At 39.0% G+C, this 21,231-nt stretch overlaps 1 protein-coding gene across 3 annotated transcripts in view; it reads left to right on the plus strand.

Moving 5' to 3' along the window:
- rims2a (regulating synaptic membrane exocytosis 2a) overlaps positions 1 to 21,231 on the plus strand; it is a 1,051,530-nt gene that overhangs the window by 636,768 nt on the left and 393,531 nt on the right. For all 3 annotated transcript variants that reach the window (XM_073052040.1, XM_073052005.1, XM_073052014.1), the window contains 2 exons: positions 3,408 to 3,538; positions 14,590 to 14,761. In XM_073052040.1, coding sequence (XP_072908141.1) covers positions 3,408 to 3,538; positions 14,590 to 14,761 — 303 coding nt within the window. The remainder of the gene's footprint in view (positions 1 to 3,407; positions 3,539 to 14,589; positions 14,762 to 21,231) is intronic.

The following is a 21,231-nucleotide window of genomic DNA, read 5'->3' on the forward strand; positions in this document are numbered from 1 at the left end:
GATACAGGAAAGGCTTGTGTGCATACAAATTCCGCAAGGTCTATTCTCATCAATGACTGTAGCTCCCTCAGAGTTGCCACACAAGATGATATGGACATTAAGAAGGCATATGGTCTGTTGGCCTTTATCAGTTAGGGGATTGAGTTCAAGAGCCATAAGGTAATATTACAAACAAGAGAAAATCTGCAGATGCTGGAAATCTAAGCAACACACACAAAATACCAGAAGAACTCAGCAGGCCAGGCAGCATCTGCGGAAAAGAGTATAGTCGACATTTCGGGCCAAAACTCTTTAACAGGGTAACGTTACAGCTCTATTAAACCCTAATTAGACCAAACTTGGAATAATGTGTTCAGTTCTAGTCACCTCATTATAGGAAGGATATGGAAGCTTTAGAGAGCGTTCAGAGGAAATTGACCAGGATGCTGTGAGTACCAGGGAGCGTGTCTTATGAAGATAGGTTGAGTGAACTAGGGCTATTCTCTTCAGAGCGAAGGAGAGTGAGAGGTGACTTGTCAGAGGGGTACAAGATGATAAAAGATATAGACAGCCAGAGACTTTTTCCAAGGGAGGAAATGGCTCATACGAGGGTGCGTAATTTTAAGGTGACTGGAGGAAAATAGATGGGGATGTCAGAGGTAAATTTCTCACACTGAGAGTGGTAGCTGCATGGAATGTTCTGGCAGGGGTGGTGGTAGAGGCAGATAAATTAGGGACATTTCAGAAACTCTTAGATAGTCACATGGATGATAGAAAATGGAGGGCTATGTAGGAGGGTTAGATTGACCTTGGAGTAGGTTAAAAGGTCATCACAATATTGTGGGACAAAGGGCCTGTACTGCGCTGTAACATTTTATGTTCTTTGTTAATATCTGGTCATCCTGTCCAGGAACCGAATATTAGAGGATGAAGAAGGGGAACTAATCATGGGTAATGGAGAAAAGATGAAGATTCTAAATAATCATTTGAAACATAGAAACATAGAAAACCTACAGCACAATACGACGCTTCGGCCCACAAAGTTGTGCCAAACATGTCCCTACCTTAGAAATTACTAGGCTTACCCATAGCCCTCTATTTTTCTAAGCTCCATGTACCTGGGTCAGTCTTCATGGTAGAAGACATGAAAAATGTCCCAACAAAAATAGATGATATTGGGAGAGGAGAGCTTAAAACATTACCTATGGGTTGAGAAAATGCATTAGGCAAGCATGTGAGTTTAACGGCCAGTCGTTGCAGTGGGTGTGCCTTTATTACAATAGGTATGTAATTTAAAGCAGGAAAGTAATGATGCAGCTTTAGAAGGTGCTGATGAGACTACACCTAGATCACAGCAAACACCTTTGGTCATATTTAAGAAAGCATATGCTTGAATTAAAGATAGTGCAAGAAACACTCTCTACTCTGATTCCTAAGCTGCAAGAATATGAAGTAAAACTGAGCAGGCTTACTTCATATGCAGTAGGATGAGAGGTGATCTTAGTGAAATATGTATAATTCTGAGTGGGAACGACAGCATGGATTCTGAAAGGATGATCTCCCTAGTGAGCGTAGTCAGAATGAGGAGTCACTCATTTCTGACAAAGGTGGGAGGATTTTTTTTCTGTCTTTATGATGTGAAATTCTCAACCCCAGAGACCTATTAGATGGAGTCACTGAGTATGTTCAAGGCATAGATCAACAGACATTTAAACTAATGGAAGTCAAAACATCTAGAGAGGGTTGTAACATGATATTGAGAGAAAGATTAGATCAGCCGCGACCTTACTGATTGGTGTCACATGGTTATGTTCTAATGTAAGCATTCCCAATCTTAGAGAGGGTGCATGGACAGGTACTAAGTGGTAGCAGTTCAGATTATTTCTGTAATGCTGTAGAAGCACATTTAGATCTTCTAACAACACAGGAATAATAGTAAGTTTGCCTGTTCTCTAATATCCATGGAAATGACCATGTCCTGTTTCCAAGAGGAATCTGATTGCATATTGAAATTGGTAGGTACTTAACTTACACAGAAGCACATCCCTTTGAAAATGATATGACCTACATTGTTAGCAAATTTTGGGACGGTAGGACTATCAATTCCATTATTGCCCTAAAGTGAAGAACCTCACTGGCTGAGATGGTTTGAAAGAGAGTGTGTGGAATATCATGAGTGAGTGAAAGATAAAAGTTGGCAGAGAGAGTCAAAAGAACAATATGAGCAAGTGTTCAAGAGCATGGATGACTTGAACAGAAACCTGAAGGGGTGATGAAAGTAAGTAAGGGAGCAAGATGGGCAACGTGTATAGAATAGAGTGAAAACAGGAAGAAATCAGGATTGAACTGGAAATCAGAAAGCACTGATAATTGAAAGAGTGGGGAGACAGGAAGAGCGAGGGGAGAAAGAGGCAGAGAAAATATAGACAAACCACACATGAGATAAAGAGAAAATAAGTTTATAAATTAGAAAAAAGAACAGTAGGAAAGGTATGTGAGAGAAAAGCTAGAAAAGAAAAAGAAAGCATGAACAAATAAAAGGGATTATACAATGAAAGGATGGTGAAGTAGTGTCTGGAAAATATTCTTAATATTAGGTTTGAATTAGACAATTTATTGAGTTTATCAAATGTATTAAATATGCAGTAAACTACAGATTAGTCTCCAGCTTGTTTCAGTTTTTTATGACAGTACAAAGGTGTTTGTTTTTTTATGAGTGTTGTCTTTAACTTAATAAATGTCAATGATTAAAAGGAATTATGCTATATTAAGTGTGATACACTGACTGTGTTTATTGTTATCCCTTTAGACTTGGTTTCCTCCTAAAATGCAATAAGACCATGCTACCACAGGAAAAAAAAGATATTCATTTGCACAATCCCAGGTTTCAGTGTAGATGTACCAAGCACTTCATTAATGATTTTAAAATCATTTAACACTACTATTGTCTCTTGCAAAATTATTTCCTAATGGAGGATTTGTGACCCTAGGGGCTGGGATGGTTTGGGGGAGGGGAGGGCTTGATGGGGAGCTGCCAACGATTACAGAGTTCTGTGAGACTTTAACAAAATTGAGATAATTTAGCAGTCCCCCAAAATCGCTGGGACTGTCCCATTGGCTGTCCTTTGAGGAGCACATATTTTATCAGATGTGAACAAGTGGGGCCTTCATTTCAAAGGAAATCACTATTCAAGAACATTACTTGAAAGTAATCTTCACTAAACATGTTAATATACCCCTTTGTTACTCTTCCTAAAGTTTATGATCCTAAAGTTAATGTAAATTGTGCATGCAAACTATGGTGAAGCTTAACCAATTCACATTATAAATGACTTTAGAGTCTGGCTTGTAAGTACTATGTAAGCACAAAGCTCTCATATAAATATTAACAACAGCAGTGATTATCTGGTGGCATGATCTTCCAACAGATTAAACTCTGGTATGACAAAGTTGGCCACCAACTTATTGTTACAGTACTTGGAGCAAAAGATCTTCCTTTTAGGGAAGAAGGGAGGCCAAGGAATCCCTATGTCAAAATTTACTTTCTTCCTGACAGAAGGTACGTTCTTTTAATTGCCTTTTCATTGCAAAGTTGTTCATAGAAGATATTTGCCTCTTTTTTTTCCCTTTCTGAAAATTTTACCTGTCTTATTAAATTTATACTGTACTTGATTCTTGTTTATGTTATTTAAAACTTGCTTCTGTGGTAATAGTCAGCTCGCACTATTTTCCTGTGGTTATGGGAATGATTACAAATGTTGGGCTTCATGATTAACTATACTTTCTATGCTTTGATAATTACTGACATGTCAGATTATTTAAATGACTACACTGCCCATTGTGTCAATGGTTTCATTTCTCTAAATGTTGTTGTTTTTACTTCAAAGTTCATATTTTATAATCCATTTACCATGAGAGAAATAATGCACCAGTTTATTCAAGAATCATTCCCTTAAGTTTATATGTAGATCCACTAGTCTGAAGGAAGATTTGAAGGAAGATCGATAAAATAAACTTAAAATACAAACCAACACTAAAGTTCTTTGCTCTTGTACACAGTCTGCTTCATCTCCAACCACTCTTCCCTTGTCAAAATCTTAACTACGTAACCTCCCAAACCATTGACCATTATATCAAAGATTTGTTTGAATCACTCCACTAGAATTCCACTAGTACCATAGTACAGGAACAGATTGGAGCATTGAAGCTATGGGTATCCTGTGCATTTCAAAAACAATCTATCTCTTCTTGTCTTTCCCAACCTGCCTGCAGCCATTTTCATAGGTAATGTCTCCTGCCAACATTCAGCTGCATTAAGTGCTTCTTTGGCTCTCTTTTAATCTGGTTGCAGCCTATAAATCAAAAGCAACAGTTTCACTTACAGGTCTGCACCATTATCTCTTGAGACCCCAAGGGCCTTTCCTTGGCCCTGTCCTTTTACTCATAAAACACTGCTATCAACAGTATTATCCTTCAGCAGGTTTGATCATACTCAGATGCTCTTTCCCATCACTTCTCATGTCTCCTCCACTTTCTAAACTGTTAGAATTCTACTCCAATTGATTATCTGGTAAACTAAAGTTTCATAGTCACTGACTCCAAATTTCATTCTTGAAACTGGACCAGGTAGTTCACAATTTTGATGTCATTTTTGATCCCAAGTACAAGTACAGTCATCCATATACAGTCAACTGTATATTTCAAACTTTGTAATCTGGCCTTTCTCCAACCTTGCCTCTGTTTACTCTATGTTGAAAGCCTCATCCTCTGCATTTGCAAATTTACTCTAGATAAACATAGTCCTGGCCCAGGACTTATCTTTTAGTACTCCAGCCTTGACTGCCCTGTCCTTTGTCATGATTATGAATGACCTCTGAACATCCTGATCTGCACTGTCTGCCTGATCACCATCACCTTTCGTATGGAATACTTATCCTCACTTTGAGATCCGTCCCTGAAGTTCCCCTCTTCATCTCTTTTATTTCCAAATCCATGTACTCTGATTTCCAGCTGGTAAAGGCCTAAGCTTTAGAACTTGCTCCTTTAACCCCTCCATTTTATTATTTCACTTTAACCATTTGATTACCACAGAACTGAATATCGGGAGGTAAATACGATTGGAATCTGATGGAATATGAACAACTTAACACTATTGATCAAAGACAAATTTCTAAATCATTGCTGCTAATTATAATGCTGAAATCAATTGACTCTTACAATAGATAAGTGAAATATATTGTCCAACAGATGTGTTACAGTCTAATAGACAAGAGGGAATACTTATTCCCTGTTGTGTTTTTTTGGGACTGAATCCATTAAGCTGAAATTCATCCTCTTTCAATTCTTCAAACGTGTACATTAATAAAATAATTCTGAATAATAAATATTATAAAATGGACCACTAAGCATGAAAAGTAACACTTTGGCCTTTAACACAAGCATTCATGCTCTCAAAGTGAAAGTTATTTATTCCCCTTGGGTCCACTATGAGCTGTTGTGTTGTAGGCTTTCACAAATAAACAGTGAAGACATTTTGTATTTAAGAAAAAAACATAGCAACTAATTTGTTGAACACCAAAAACTGAACACAAATCACGTTAAAACGCCTTTTACATAATTATGCCATCACGTCAGGCCAGCCTCTTAAAGTGAAACCCCAGCTCAACGTTGGTGGTTGTGAATTATGTACATTTCCACCAATTACGTTACCCTACAGTGTCATTGCCAGGCTGACTGCTGGAAGGTCCATCACTAATAAAAGAGCTAGACCATGGCTGCCGCAGTATTTTGGCAGGAAAGGCTTCTGATAAAATGAATGGGAGTGGGAACTCACTACTTTTCAGTATCAATTACCACACCTCACCCCCCCCCCCCCCACACCCTTATCTGCATTGCCAGTTGGTGAATTGATAAACTTACTGCACAAGCTGCAGACTAACCGATGGGGCAGTGATCACTGCAAGCAGATCACAAATGGTGGTAAAATAAAGAGATTGCATTCAATGAAGTGAGTGTAATGAATTATAGTGACTATGTTACAAATGACCTTCGATCTACACATTTTCATCATCACTTTATTTAATCTTCCCACGATTTCCCTGGTGGTAGATAAGAGTTCTACTTCTATGCCATGTGTTTCCTCTAGGCTGACAGATTGAAGGATGTAGTGTGCTGTATAATTGTTTTAAAATGCTGCAGACTGACATTTTCACATCAGTGATAGCCACAACTTCCATATGTATGTAATTTCAATCCACATTTGATCAGCACAGCAGTGTGAAATTTTATGAGAACATTTATTAAACTTTTTTTAAAGTTTATTTTGCACGATTTTGCTTGTCCGAATGCTTTTCCTCAGGTGGAAAAACAAGGTGGCATTAAACATTCTTCCAGTCACTATTCTACTTAATCGTGATTGACAAAACTACCTTCGTAGACTCCAGGTTATTGAAAGCTGAAATGTATTATCTTCTGATTGGATAGCTGTAGCTTTTGTATTGCGCCTCCGATGAATGCAGACATGTTGTCTGGTTCTTCATTCAATGCTGCATTTGTTCTGACCGAGCAGTATCAACTGACTGAAATAATGCTACAGACAGATACAGAGGAGAATCATCCAGCACTTTGCTCTTCTTCAGAAGTATCAGAAACAGAGTTTCCTTTTCCTTCAATTTTGCTTGCCTGTTATTTCTTAATTCTTTTCCATTCAGTCTTGATGAATGCTGCTGTTGGATTTACACACTCAGTAGCCACTTTATTAGATACCTCCTCTACCTAATAAAGTGGCCACTATGTGTATGTCTGCTGCTGCTGTAGCCCGTTCACTTCAAAGTTCGGCATTTTGTGCTTTCAGAGATGCTGTTATAATGCACGCTTACATGAATTACTGCTGCCTTCCTACCAGCTCACAGAACTGGATGTTTTTTGCACCATTATCTGTAAACTCTAGAGGCTACTATGTGTGAAAATCCCAGGAGAACAGCAGTTTCTGAGATAGTCAAACCACCCTATCTGGCTTCAGCAATCATTCCACAGTCAAAGTAACTTAGATCACATTTCTTCCCCATTCTGATGTTTGATGTGAACAACTGAACGTCTTGATCATGTCTTTGTGATTTTATGTATTGAGTTGCTGCATCATGATTGGCTGTTTAGATATTGGCCTTAACGAGCAGGTGTACGGGTATATGTAATAAAGAGGCACTAAGTGTATGCCTCTATAACCCTTATCAGCTATGAATTTTGAACACTGTTCTGTCACTCCCAACACTATTGTGTATTCTGCACCATCAAGCCCATGACCTTAGCTGTCAATAATTCTACAAATAGTTTGTTATCTTATGCTGAAATGGAGCAGGTTCTGAACAATTTGTGGATGATTGGTCTTCGCCAGATAAGTAAATTGCTAACCTGTTTTATATTTTTGTTTGCCATGCTCCCAAGTCAGTTGGACATGTGAACAACTGTTTATGCATTCATTATGAACCTATTTTGTTCTATAGGTGTAGACAAATCATCTGTTGTAGATCAGGTTAATACACAAAGATTGGGCTCAGTGATAGGTGATGCAGGTTTAAAAAGCTGATAGTAACTTTATATTGAATAATTACTCATGCAAAATTATTGCAGCTCTCTCCTGATCTTTGTTTCTTATAGAGAGAAAAAATCATGTCATAGTTTGATATTGTTGGCTGCAGGATCTCGAATTTTCTCATTTGACTAACAGCAGAAAACATTCACTGCTTATTAAAGAGAAAGCAGCAAGTCATAATAGACCATAATGATGGTAATTCTGCTGTCTGCACAGCAGAAGACAGTAGGCAACTGAGCCTCACTGGCTAAAACACTCCCATGTCTACTACCTGCTCTCTGACGTAGCTGGGGGGGCAGTAGGAATGTGATAATTAGGCTCAGTATGTTAAGAATATTGTTCAAAATTCAAAGCAATTTTATTATCAAAGTATCTGGTTCATCAAATATGACCCTGACCTTTCTTGTGGGCATTAATTTGCGGTAGAACAAGGAAGTACAATTGACTCAGTGAAAACCTACACACAAACAAAGATTGCCAAATTGGGCAAGTGCAAAAAGAAACAAGTAATAATAAGTAAAACTGGGAACATGAGTTGAAGAGTTGTTGAAAGTGAGCCCAAAGGTTGTCTTCAATGACCAGTCAAGGTTGGCCTAAATCTTCAGCTGATCACTGCCTATAAGGTGCTGAATGATAAGTGAGGATCTGAGATAGGATGTAGTTCGGCATTCAAATAATCTACTGAAATATAATCCATCAACCTTCACTTATAATACTTCACAATTAAGAATAGGTAATGATGAGAGGTATTGTAAGTTGTTATGAGAAAGTGTCAATTTAGACACATGTGATACATCCAAGATTCTTTATCTGTGTGCAATTAATTCTTCATTATAAATTCCTTGATTACATTGATTAAAGAAGTTGGCTACATAAACTTATTACATTGCAATTACACCATTTTCTTTTGATACATTTACTTTGAATCTTTGCATCAATACAGTATACTTGAAAGCAAATCTTCCAGCCAATTAAATATTTCCAGCTTTTGACAAGAACAACTCATTCTGTGCTATTCTCTCATTCTGTTTTCCGCTTAGACCTGCTAGATTTTTTTTCTCTCCATCTAGTATCTATTCAGAACTGGTCTGGAAATGGTGATAGATTCTGCTTCCAGCATCTTTCCAGATCATGACTCCTCGTTGCATTAAAAAGTTATTTTTTTTCTCTGAGCAAACCTCATGTTAGGCTCTTCATGATGTTGAATATATTTATCAAGTTATCTGTAAGCTTTCTTTATAGATTCTCCATTGTTATGTTTTGTAACTCTACAACATTAAACTAATTAAAAGAAAGACATGTGACAGAGAATTCAATTCTAACTTTGTTCTTTTTTACTTTAAGGAAGGTACACATGTATCATGTGGCAGTGCCGTGGCATATGCAATTGACTTATTTTTACTTACAACCTATAATGAACTATTTAAATGAAAAAGGATGCTTAATCAAACAATATATTTACAATATTACTCAAATATTACTGAAATATAAAGTACACAATTCTCCCTGCTTAGCTATAAACTCCAACTCAATAGAGAATGCATCTCAACTATATACACGGTATACTATATGATACAACAATGATACAGATATCCACAGCATAGTCAGTTTTTAAATTGCCTCAATCAGCCATGAAGGTTTAATCACTGCAAAGGCTTTCTTACTCTTGTCCTTCCTAACAAGTCACTCTGCTTGGCAGGTGAGATGTGTGGATGCGAAACAATCTCAGGTTCCGGGGTCTTCTCTGTGGTGGGTGTAGGAGTTGACTCTGGGACTAGAGGAAGTGGTACTGACAGCTCTGGCCACCTTTCTTGTCTAACAATTTCCCGTGTTCTCCACAATTGATCGATATGTTGTCTCCAGATGATATCAGACACAATCTCTACTGTATAGGAGAATGGTCCATTTCTGTCCTCAATCTTTTGATCACCTCTGTAGTCCTTCAGCAGGACTTTCTGTCCAGGAGTGAAACATTGAACCTCTTTGTTTGAGAAGCCCTCAAATTGTCCTCAAATATTTGCCCTGCATACTCCTTCTGAGATTGACTTTGAGGAGATCCAAGTGTGAACATATGGAATGACCCACAGACAGCATAGCTAGTGATTTGTTGGTTGTGGAGTGTCCTGCATTATGCTATTTAAGGAGAAGATTGGCAAGCTTCTGGTTTAGTGCCAGTGTAGTGTGTTTTGCTGACATTGCTCACAATGCATTCTTTAAACTCTGGACAAACCTTTCTGCCAAGCGATTTGTAGCTGGGTGGTAAGGTGCAGATATAATATGTTCTATTCCATTCATTTTCAGGAGTGACAGACACAGTTCTGACACAAACTGTTGTCCAGTGTCACTGACTAAGTGTTCTGGAACAGCAGTTCTTGAGAAGAGGATTCTCAACACATCAACAGTGTGCAAGGTTGTAGTGGAAGCTACTGGGAAAACTTCTGGCTACTTTGTAGCTGCATCCACTACTACCAAGAAATTTGTGCCCATGAATGTTCTGGCAAAATCCACATGAATCCTTTGTCAGGGCAATGTAGGCTGTTCCCAGGATAGAGAGACGCAGGTCTTGGCATCTCCTGGACGTGTTGGCATCATGCACAATGCATGACAGATTGCTCGATCTGCTGATTTATTCCAGGCCACCAGGCAAAGCTTCAAGACGATACTTTCGTTTTAACCATGCCTAGATGACCAGCATGTAGTTCTCAGCTTTGATGGTACAGCAACTCTCAATTCCCACATAAAGCAACCTTCATCAAAGGTAAGTTCATCTTGGAGCTGATAAGAATGAGGGAACTGGTATTTCTCCTGCACATTCCAGCCATGTTGGGTGACCATGTAAACCTGAGACAGTGTGAGATCTTTCTCGGTTTTCTTTGGATCATCTCTGCTGAAATATGGACACTCACAATTTGCATTAGGGAGAATACTTCGAAAAGAGCGTCCTCGTTCGTAAATTTTTCAGGCAATTCCTTTTCCAATGGTAAATGGGACAATCCACCAGCACTAGATGCCTTCTTGAATTTGACCTTCTAATTGTGTCCTCCAAGAAACAAACATCATCTCAGCATTCATGCTGCGGTTGATAGTGCATTGAAAATGGACACTAGTGGTTGATGTGTAACAAGGGTAAACTCTCTCCCACTCTCCCATACCAGTACTGGTTAAAATGTTTTACACCCCAAATCAGATTCAAGGCCTCTCAGTCAATCTGTATGTAATTGTTCTCTGCAGCGTTAAGGGAATGTGATGCAAAGGCTATGGGGTGTTTACTCCCATCACTCATAACATGTGACATGACTGCACCTCTACCATAAGGTGAAATGTCACAGGCAAGCTTCACTGGATGATGTGGATCATAATGTGTGAGTACACTGTCTGACGTCACTATTTCCTTTGTAAAGACCCTCACACTACTTTGTCCATTACTGTTTCTTCCTGATCTGTTGTAATAAGTTCAAGAGGTGGAGCACAGTCGCCAGGTCTGGCAGGAATCTATTACAGTAATTGATATAGCCTAAAAAGGACAAAAACTCTGACACCTCTTGGGGCTTCCACCACTGCTTGTATTTTCTCAGCACACTTGTATAATCTTTGTGTGTCAGTGGTGTGACCACAGTAAGTGATGTGTGGTTTGAAGAATTCACATTTGTTGCATTGTCTCTGAGCCCATAATCTTTTTAACACTGTCTTGATATTTTGGAGATGTTTCTTGTCATCCTTACTGGTTAGAATGATGTCATCCAGGTACCACTGAGTGCCTGGAGAGCCTCGCAGCACCTGGTCCATCGCTTTCTGCCAAGTTGTAGGTAGGTGCAGGTGCTACTCCAAAAATAAGCCTATTATAGTGACAAAGCCCTTTTGTGACTGCTTATAGTGAGAAACACTGTGGACTCTTCTTCCATCTCCATCTGTAGGTAGACCCCAGCTAAGTGCACTTTCTTGATGTCTTTCACCCCAGAAAGGTTTGCAAAGATATCCTCTATGCTGGGCAGAGGGTATTTATCTACTTTCAGCACTGGGTTGATGGTGACCTTAAGGTCACCATAGATCCCAACAGACCAGTTCTTCTTGGCTACTGGTGTTGCCCATGAGCTCCACTCATTTCTGGAATGAATTTGTTCAACCTTCATGTGATCTAATAAGGAATAAGGAACTGGATGGGCTTTGCAAAACTTGGGAGTGGCATTTTCAGTTAATGGAATTTTACCCTTGATAGGCTTGAGTCTTCCAGTGCCAGCTTTGAACACTGCCGTGGCATCATCCAGTAACTTTTGTAATTCACTTTCAGTTAACGGTATAACAGGGGATGTGGCATGCAAATAGTGGATGGATCTCCAATCAAGTTGTAGTTGTCTCAGCCAGACACATTCCTGCAATGCTGGTCCTCTTGTTTATAACACATTCAAGCCCATTGCAGCTTTTTGGTTGTTGTATAACACTGTTATGAATGTCATTCTCACAGGAATTATCTTTACTCCTGTAAAGTTCTTAGTTGGATATCTGCAGGCTTCAGTTCAGTATTTTTGAAATGCTGTTGAAATTAATTTTGTGGAATGACTGAAAGAGCCAAACCAGTGTCCTATTCTATTTTAATTAATTTGCTAATCTCATCTGGTGTAAGTCATATTGCTTGACTATTGTTAGTTTTCATATCTGTAAATCTCAAGGCTACCCAATCTTGTGTCACTTTCATCATTATCAGATTTTTTCATCAACAGCATGCAAATTAGTGCTCTTTTTGAAATTGCAACTTGCATTTTTATCTTTTTATCTACTCTGTGCAGGCTATTTCTTTGTGTATGCTCAACATGTTCTTTGTATGTGTTCTATTTTCTTGCATTTTCTACCAGTTTCCCCTTTAAATCTGCAATGGGCTGGTGTATGTGAGCCCTGCCACAATGGTAACAAAATTTGTTCGGACAGACAGGCCACTACAATTTTATTCATGCTCACTTTCACTCCTGACTACAACTCGATTTCATCTCTGTCTGCTGTTTCCATTGATACAGCTATTTCAACTGCTTTTTTAAAATACTGGTTGTTTTTTTGAATACTTTCTTGTAAGATTCCACAAACTAAATGATTTTTCAATACATCATTAAACCAATACTGAATTAACAATGCCAAAACAATCTCTTCAATTTAGTCATGCAAACTGAAATGGACTCCCATTCCTTTTGATTCTACTTATGAAACCTAAAGCATTCTGCAATCAACAATGGTTTCAGTTCTAAATGTTCCTGCATTACTTTCATGATAACAACAAAGCTCATTTTGGCAGGTTTGGTTGGGAAGGTCAAACTTCTAAGCAAACAGTATGCTTTTCCAGCCAATGCACTCAGCAAAATTGGCAATCGCTTCTCATTGGTTATTTTACTAGCTCTAAAATACTGCTCGATCCACTTCATATATGTGAGCCAGTTATCCATTGTGCAATGGATTAAGTCTATCTTTCCAATGTTGCCCGCCATTTCTGCTTTTTGATTATTATCACTCAGTACTCAATGTTTATGAGCCAGGGAATTCTTCCATTTTCTCCTTTATTTTCTAACTTGACTGTTTCTTGCTGCAATTTTATTTTAACTTGAATATCTCACTGTGCATTTTTTCAAACTCAACTGTTGCGTTGAGCTTCAGCAGGTTGGTAGTCTTCTCTGGTTCATTTTTAAAATACCTTGTCTCCACTGTTAAGTTTGTTTTAACTCCAACACATTAAACTAATTGAAAGAAAGACACGTGAGTCTGAAATGTGAGTCTAACTTCATTTTTAACTTTAAGCGAGGTGCACATGCATCACACAGTAGCATCATGATGTATGCAATTCACTTCTTTTTACATATTACCGATAATTATTTAAATGAACAAGAATGCTTAATTAAACAATATATTTACAATATTACTCAAATACTACTGAAATATTAAATACACGTCAGCCATAATGTTCCTTGAACTGTTTAAGTTGATCTCTTCTCTCACCCTCCCAAAAGCCTTTATAATTTTACCAGTGTGTGGTAATGAAATTGGTTTTGGCTGAACTTTTATAAGCTTCATCATGACTTTGAGAGACAAGAAGATTTGCAGATGCTGGAGATGTAGAGCAACTCATAAAATACTGGAGGAACTCAGTGGATCAAGCAGCATCTACGAATGGAGATGGATATTTCAGGTTGAGAACCTTCATCGAGGACTGAATGAAGAGTCTTGACCTGAAATATTGATTGTCAATATCCTTCCTAAATACTGCCTCAGCTGCTGAGTTTGTCCACCTTTTTGTGTGTTGCTTCATCATAACTGTTTTGCTTTGGAGATTAAAGCCACCTGCATCTTAATACAAACTGCCTTTAATCTCATTTTTTGATCTGTTTTGCTCCCTTCAAACATCTGTCAGTATTCACACTCACATATCTTTGTTCATGAAACCCTCTTTGAAATTGTACTCTTTATATTGCTGTTCCTCACACATCTGATGAAAATGTAATACTTTGCATTAAATATAAAATGCAATGTGTCTGCCAAGCGGCCTTATCATCTTGAGGTTGTCACTATTCTCTTCAATGTTTACTATATATACAATCTGTATTTATAAGTCATGAATGGACTTATAAATCTATTTATGAGTCCTAAAGAAGGGTCTTGGCCCAAAACGTCGACTTATCTATTCATTTCCATAGATGCTGCCTGACCTGCTGAGTTCCTCCAGCATTTTGTGTGTGTTGCTTTGTATTTATAAATGTTTCCTTTAGGAATGTCATGGAAATATTTAAGAATATGATAAGATATTTTTATTCAAAAGTGGGAAATGAATTACATCTATGTGTAGTCATCCCTTTGTCTGATTCTAATTTATTTGAAGACAAGCCTTAACTACCTCAGACCTCTTCCTTATGTAATGTGAATTCTGTGGAGGATTCCACAGGAACTTAGACACCCACACAATCAAAAATAAGTAGGTCCTCCTCTAATCTGTGTTCTTGTAGTCTACTTTCAGTTCTGACTTCTGTCCTATGATTGTTTGCTAGTGACAAAAGCAAGCGAAGAACAAAAACAGTAAAGAAAACACTTGAACCCAAGTGGAACCAGACATTCATTTATTCTCCAGTTCATCGGAGGGAATTTCGGGAACGGATGCTGGAAATCACCCTGTGGGACCAAGCTCGAGTTCGAGAAGAAGAGAGTGAATTTTTAGGAGAGGTAATAAAAGCATGTTTTTTTTTACTGAAAGAAAGTGTACATCTTGCTGGATTTTGTGGTAAAAATAGCAGTTGGAGTGATTCAACAGCAATAATATTAAACTTAGTAATGTAGAAGCTGCTGCTCAGGTTGTGATGTTACAGTGCTAGGTGACAGAATTGCTCTAAAATCTATGCACTGTAGACACCTGGGATGCACAATCACTATTTCTACACTAAAACTAACTGATAAAGTTTGGACAGGTGATATCAGGGTTCTAAGTATATGATAAGTAATAATTACTGCTGATTAATTTAGTGACTATAAAACCCCATTAGCTCAAATCAAAATTTGTGATGGTGAATACAAATTTCTTTCCAGCTATTCACCTCTCTCATTATTCCCAGTGCTATTCCTTATTCTTTACTTTGTTGCCTGCAGATTTATTCAATCTAGCTGCTTCTTCCTGCTTTATACTTGGTTTGCACTCTGCATGACTCAGTGAGGATTTTCCATTTTGAAAGTTAATGTTTTGATGCTTCTTACCATCAGAGGTGATGCAGCTGCCTTGTAATGTGCAGCATTCCCAAATCCGTGGCCAATGGAAGAATGCATCTGCTAGTCAAAGCTCTCACATGTCCTTTAACGGTGACTGAAAAATCTGGCTTTTATTAATTCAAAATCATCAATTTCTTAACAGTTTCAAACATATTTGAATGAAATATCTTCTTACTAATCACTATTGTTCTTATTGTTTGTGTGCTGTTAACAATGCGGCATTGAAATTATTGCCAGTCTGTGGCAGGAAAGCAGGTTCACGGGTTTGGTGAGAGAGACAGAACAAACTGATTATGAATAAGCACATTAACTACTTATTTACAGTCAAACACTAAGACTTTCGACCAAACACCTAAGTCAAACATGTGCTCATCTAAGCCACCCCAAGTTACATAACCATGACACTAAGCGTTCAGTAACACCTCAAGCTCAACAAGTATTTCATTAAGTCTCCCCAAGTTACACAATTACAAAACTAAACATTCAACATGCAGATACTCAGCGAAGTGTGCATGTGGGCCCTCCTATATCTGCGGCATACTTTCCCAATGGTTCTTCACTACTGGTCGCGACCTTGGTGTGAAGATGAACCCCTGGAGACAAAGGATAGAGAGTGAGTCTCTTGTACCTACTACTCTTATACCCCTGAGACACCCAGAACTGGACACTGGTGCCATGGTGAGCAAGGCGACCAATGAAAAAGAGCTGCTGCATCTCTCAAATGGGTCAATCAACAACCAGCATGGCTTTCGACTGGCAAGTAAATGGACCCTTCACATTACACAGGCACAATTTCATTACATAACTAAAAGATGCTGGAAATACTCAGCAGGTCAGTCAGCATCTCTGGTGAGATAAAAACAATTTGATGTTTCAGATTAAATGTCCCATAATCAGAATCAGGAAAAGTTTCAAAAGAAACTTAATAATATACTGCGAAGGGGGAAGGCAGAGAAAACAAAAGGGAAGTCTGATACAGTGGAGGCTGAATGTTGGTGATAACAGCTGAGAGGGTGGTGAAATACATAGAGTAGCGGCTGGCCTACGTAGAGCAAAGGTAAGACAAACACAGTAAGTGTAAGGTATGAACCTGTATAGTTATCAGAAATCTCTATTTAAGTAGAATGCCCAGCTAGTCAGGGTACCACTTTTACCAAACTGATGGTTTCTGATGCAAACTGGGAAGACAAGTTATCTGAAATAGCTGAAATTGTTGAGTTCTGAGAGCTCATTCTGTTTGGCTTTGTTGGAATAGTATAAGAGAGGTTCCTTATGACTATAGCTGGGGTTGATAGTGAAGATAAGCTCCCACTACCTATTTGATGCTTCCAATGCTATGCATCTCCAATAGCCTCTGACAACTGTCCAGCTCCTGGCCTAAACTGTCCAGCCTCTGACAACTGTCCAGCTTTGGTACCTCCTTAGCTACCAAACCCGGTGGAACCGTTTCTACTGCAGGAGAAGCAGAAAAAGTGGGTTACTGGTCACTTCAGGCAGATGGGGCTTGTCAGTCATGGTTTTGGCAGCTCGTCTCGAAGAAGGAAACCTCTGACCTCAAACCTCCACTGTTTTGTGGCTGTACCCACTCATGGGGTAGGCTTCAGGAGTGAACTCGAGGAGAACTCCAGGGCTGAAGTCCCTAAGGCAGTCCTGTATTGAGATCAATGCTGACTGGCAACACCTGCGATGCAACTGGTGCCAAACTGTATCGGTCTCTGCCATTCCTTTGAATTCATCTGCTGCGTGGAGAGGGGGAGCCTGCTACATTCTCAACAGCTTGCTCTTCGTATTGGACTGCCCTGGCTTACGTGCTGTCTTGCATATAACATAGACATCTGGGACACAGCATCAATGGTCAACCCTGACCAATAGAGGGCCTCAAGGTTGAGTAACAATGGGATGGAAAATTAAAGCAGGAATACAGGGTCGCCAATGTGAATCAAACGGAGATATTCTGCATATTGCTCACAAATTTGCACATCTCCATGTCGACGAAACTGCACAATGAGCACCAAGTTAGAAGATACACAAGTCAGTAACTCCGTTACTTGGAAGCAAGCAAGTGGACTGTTGGATATTGGGAAGATAAGGGGAAAAACAAGATGTGCTGTATGGTGTTCCACAGATGCTGCCTGACTTACTGAGCTTTTAAAGCATTGTTATTTTTATTTCTGATTTCTAACATCTGCATCTGTAGTTCTTCAATTTTCAGATTTTTAGTTTTGTTCCTGGGAGAATTTAGAGAAAATGTTTCTCTCAGTCTGAAAACCCCCTCAGGAGTATTTATAATGGGAGGCACTGTAACATAGTGGTTAGCATAATTGCTTTACAACACCAGTGATCACTAACCTTGGTTCAAATCCTGTCACCCTCTGTAAGGAGTTTGCACATTCTCTGTGGCCACATGGGTTTCCTCTGGGTGCTCCAGTTTCCTCCCACATTCGAAAGGCATATTGGTTAGGGTAATAGGTTGTGGGCATGCTATGTTGGCGCCAGAAGCATGGCGACACTTGTAAGCTGCTCCCAGCACAATCCGTGTTGATTTAGTTTGACACTAATGACAGATTTTACTATATATTTCAATGTACAAACACTTTACAGCAGGTTCAATTCCCACCGCTGCCTGTAAGGAGTTTGCATGTTCTCCCCGTGATTGCGTGGGTTTCTTCCAAATGTTCTGATTTCCTCCCACAGTCCGAAGATGTACCAGTTAGAAGGTTAATTGGTCATTGTAAATTGTCCATTGATTAGGTTAGGGTTAAATCAAGGTTGCTGGGCAGCACAGCCCAAAGGGCTGGATGGGCCTATTCACTGCTGTATCTTAATAAAATTTAAAAACATAAAGTCAATCTAATCTTCTATTTCAAAGTAGATTAGTTATGGCTTAGCTAAAATAGATGGAAATGATAAATCACCTGACAAAATACTTATATGTGAAGTACTGTGCTAGGTATGTGCATTGGTTAAATAGATTTTGATGAAATGAGACAATGACTTAGCTCTCTTTGACCTTTTTGTTTAAATTAAAGCCTCCTCCAGCATTAGTGACTGTCACTTACAGTGTTGCTAGAAATTTTGTGAACCCTGTAGAATTTCCTCTATTTCTGCATTACTATCATCTAAAATGTGATCAGATCTTCATATAACTCCTCAAACTAGATAAAGAGAACCCAAATAAATAAAAAACACAAAAACATTATACTTTCATTTATTTATTGAGAAAAATAATGCAATATTACATTGGAATAAGTATGTGAACCTCTGGGGGTAATGCCTTCTATAAAAGCTATTTGGAGTCAAGTGTTCCAATCATTGAGATGAGATTGGAGGTGTGGGTGGTAGAAGTGTCAGTGGTAGAGGTGTCCTGCCCTATAAAAAGACACACAAAGTCAGGTTACTGACAGAGCTTGCTCTTCAAAGATCTGTTTATATGCACCATGCTTTGATCAAAACAACTTCCAGAGGATCTTAGAAGAAGAATTGTAGAGATGCATGAAGCTGACAAAGGCTACAAAAGCATTTCTAAAGACCTGAGTGTTCATCAGTCCACAGTAAGAGAAATTGTCCACAAATGGAGGAAACTCAGCACTGTTGCTACTCTCCCTGGGAGTGAGCATAATGTGCAATGCTGAAAGAGGTGAAAAAGAGCCCAGGGAGAACAGCAAAAGACATACAGAAATCTCTAGAACTTGGTGAAGTCTCTGTTCATGTGCTCATTGTAAGAAAAACACTGAATGAGAATGGTATCCATGGAAGTACACCATGGAGGAAACCATTGCTTGCCAAAAAAAAATTGCTCCATGTCTCAAGTTTGCAAAAGACCACCTGGATGTTCTACAACACTTCTGGGACAATGTTCTGTGGACAGATGAGACAAAGGTTAAACTTTTTGGCAGAAGTGCACATTGCTATGTGTTTGGAGGAAAAAGGGCACTGCACACCAACACCAAAACCTCATACCAACTGTGAAGCATGGTGGAAGGAGCATCATGGTTTGGGGCTGCTTTTCTACCTCAAGGCCTAGACAGCTTGCAAATCATTGAGTGAACAATGAATTTAATATTGTATCAAGATATTTTACAGAAGAATATCAGGGTGGTAGTCTGTCACCTGAAGCTTAATAAGTTTGAAGTTAATAACTCATCAGTTATAACTCATCAGGGTGACTGATAAGTTTGTAACCTAAGTTAGAAGGAAATGAGTTATTAGCTTCAAACTTTCTGCATAATCACTCAAAGAATTGAACTGCACATGCATGTAACGAGAGCTGTATAACTCATTTCCTTCTACCTTAGGCCACAAACTTATCAATCACCCATGCTGTAGGCACTTTCTGGAGGTCCAAGATCCATATGCTCCATGACCACTGGACTAAATATGTAACTGTAGGAGGGGACTGTATTGAAAAATAAATGTGCTAGGTTTTCTAAAATTGACTCCTACTACCTTAGGCCACAAACTTATCAATCACCCCCTGTATTCAATTTGTCCACTGCACATGTCTTTGGGTGAGAGACAATGGTCATTAGCTTTCAGCCAATAACTCTTGTCACCTGGCCATCACATCTAGCATCCATTGGTGACTCAAAGATAGATAGGCAGACATTGATTATAGTCATCATTAATTGCGACCAGGATATTGGCGACTAACTGGTTGGTTCACTACTTATTGACACTAATTGGAATTTCTTTCAGTTTTGATTAAGTGCAGAATTGACTGACAGCATATAAAGTGTTTATTTAAACATTTAATGGCAGCCAGCTCCTTACAAAAGCCTGCAGTCCTGCATAGGAACTCACTGTCTTGTGGTGTTCAATAGGAAAGAAAGAAAAATATAGCCCTCATTAAATCATGAATCTTGGTAAGAGTGTGTCAAATATCTCCAGTTTCAGCCTTCCTTTTCCATGATCACATTTAATCACTGGCAACAAGGTCTTTGAAAGTTCATGTTCAAAGGGCCAGCTGGTGGCGTAGAGGTATCAGCGCAGACGTTGGAACGAAGGCTCCAGAGTTTGAATCCAGCCGGCTCCCTTGCACGCTTCCCATCTGTGCTGAATTGAGCATCGAGCTAGCAACTCGGCCTTGTTAAAACAAAAAAGCCTGCTAAAAGTCCCATTGACTCTACAGAGTTAAGGGCTTTCTTCATCTTCTTCTTCTTCTTCTTCTTCTTCTTCTTCTTCTTCTTCTTCTTCTTCTTCTTCTTCTTCTTCTTCTTCTTGTTCTTCTTGTTCAAAGTACTTTTATTAACAAAGTACATATCCTTTATACACTCTTGGGATTCCTCTCCTTTCAGGCAGCCACAAAACAAATAAAGCCAATGGAATCCATTAAAACAAAAGAAGACTGTTGAATACCCAATGTGCAGAGAGAATAAAAAAAATTGTGCAAGCAATAAAAGAAAGCAAGTAGCATTCAGAACTGAGGTTCACGAAAATGAGTCTAGGCCACAGCCTCAGTTTAGTGCAGCGATGTGTAAATCTCATGGAGCAGCAAGCTAAACCAGCCCATCCCTCACATCTGCCCTCGACACCCTGACCTTTTCAATCTGGCCCGGTGCTTAAATTGCCCAAACAGGGTCGTTCCTCACTCTCAGACCACAGCCCTACCTCTTCGATGCACTCTCATGTAAAGGATGAAAGGTGGCAATTTGCAAGGAGGATACCATTGTTGAAATTTAGAAGTCTCGTGCTGTGTACTCTGCTGAGATTAGAACAGAACTGCATGCCTTCTACACATTCTCCCAGTAGATTGTTCAAGATGAAAGTTTACCAAAGCATTCATATCTAGCAACAAAGTACTTGTAAAATCTGCAAGCTGTGGATCATATGCTGCAGGTGATGCTTCCTACCACTGAAAGTAAGTTTAAATTATTGGAGATCAAGTTGCTGGGAGGCAAGGTGCAACAAATACTGTGCCTCAGGGATCAGTGCTG

This window comes from Hemitrygon akajei, chromosome 1, assembly GCF_048418815.1.
Source record: "Hemitrygon akajei chromosome 1, sHemAka1.3, whole genome shotgun sequence".
Classification (NCBI taxonomy): domain Eukaryota; kingdom Metazoa; phylum Chordata; class Chondrichthyes; order Myliobatiformes; family Dasyatidae; genus Hemitrygon; species Hemitrygon akajei.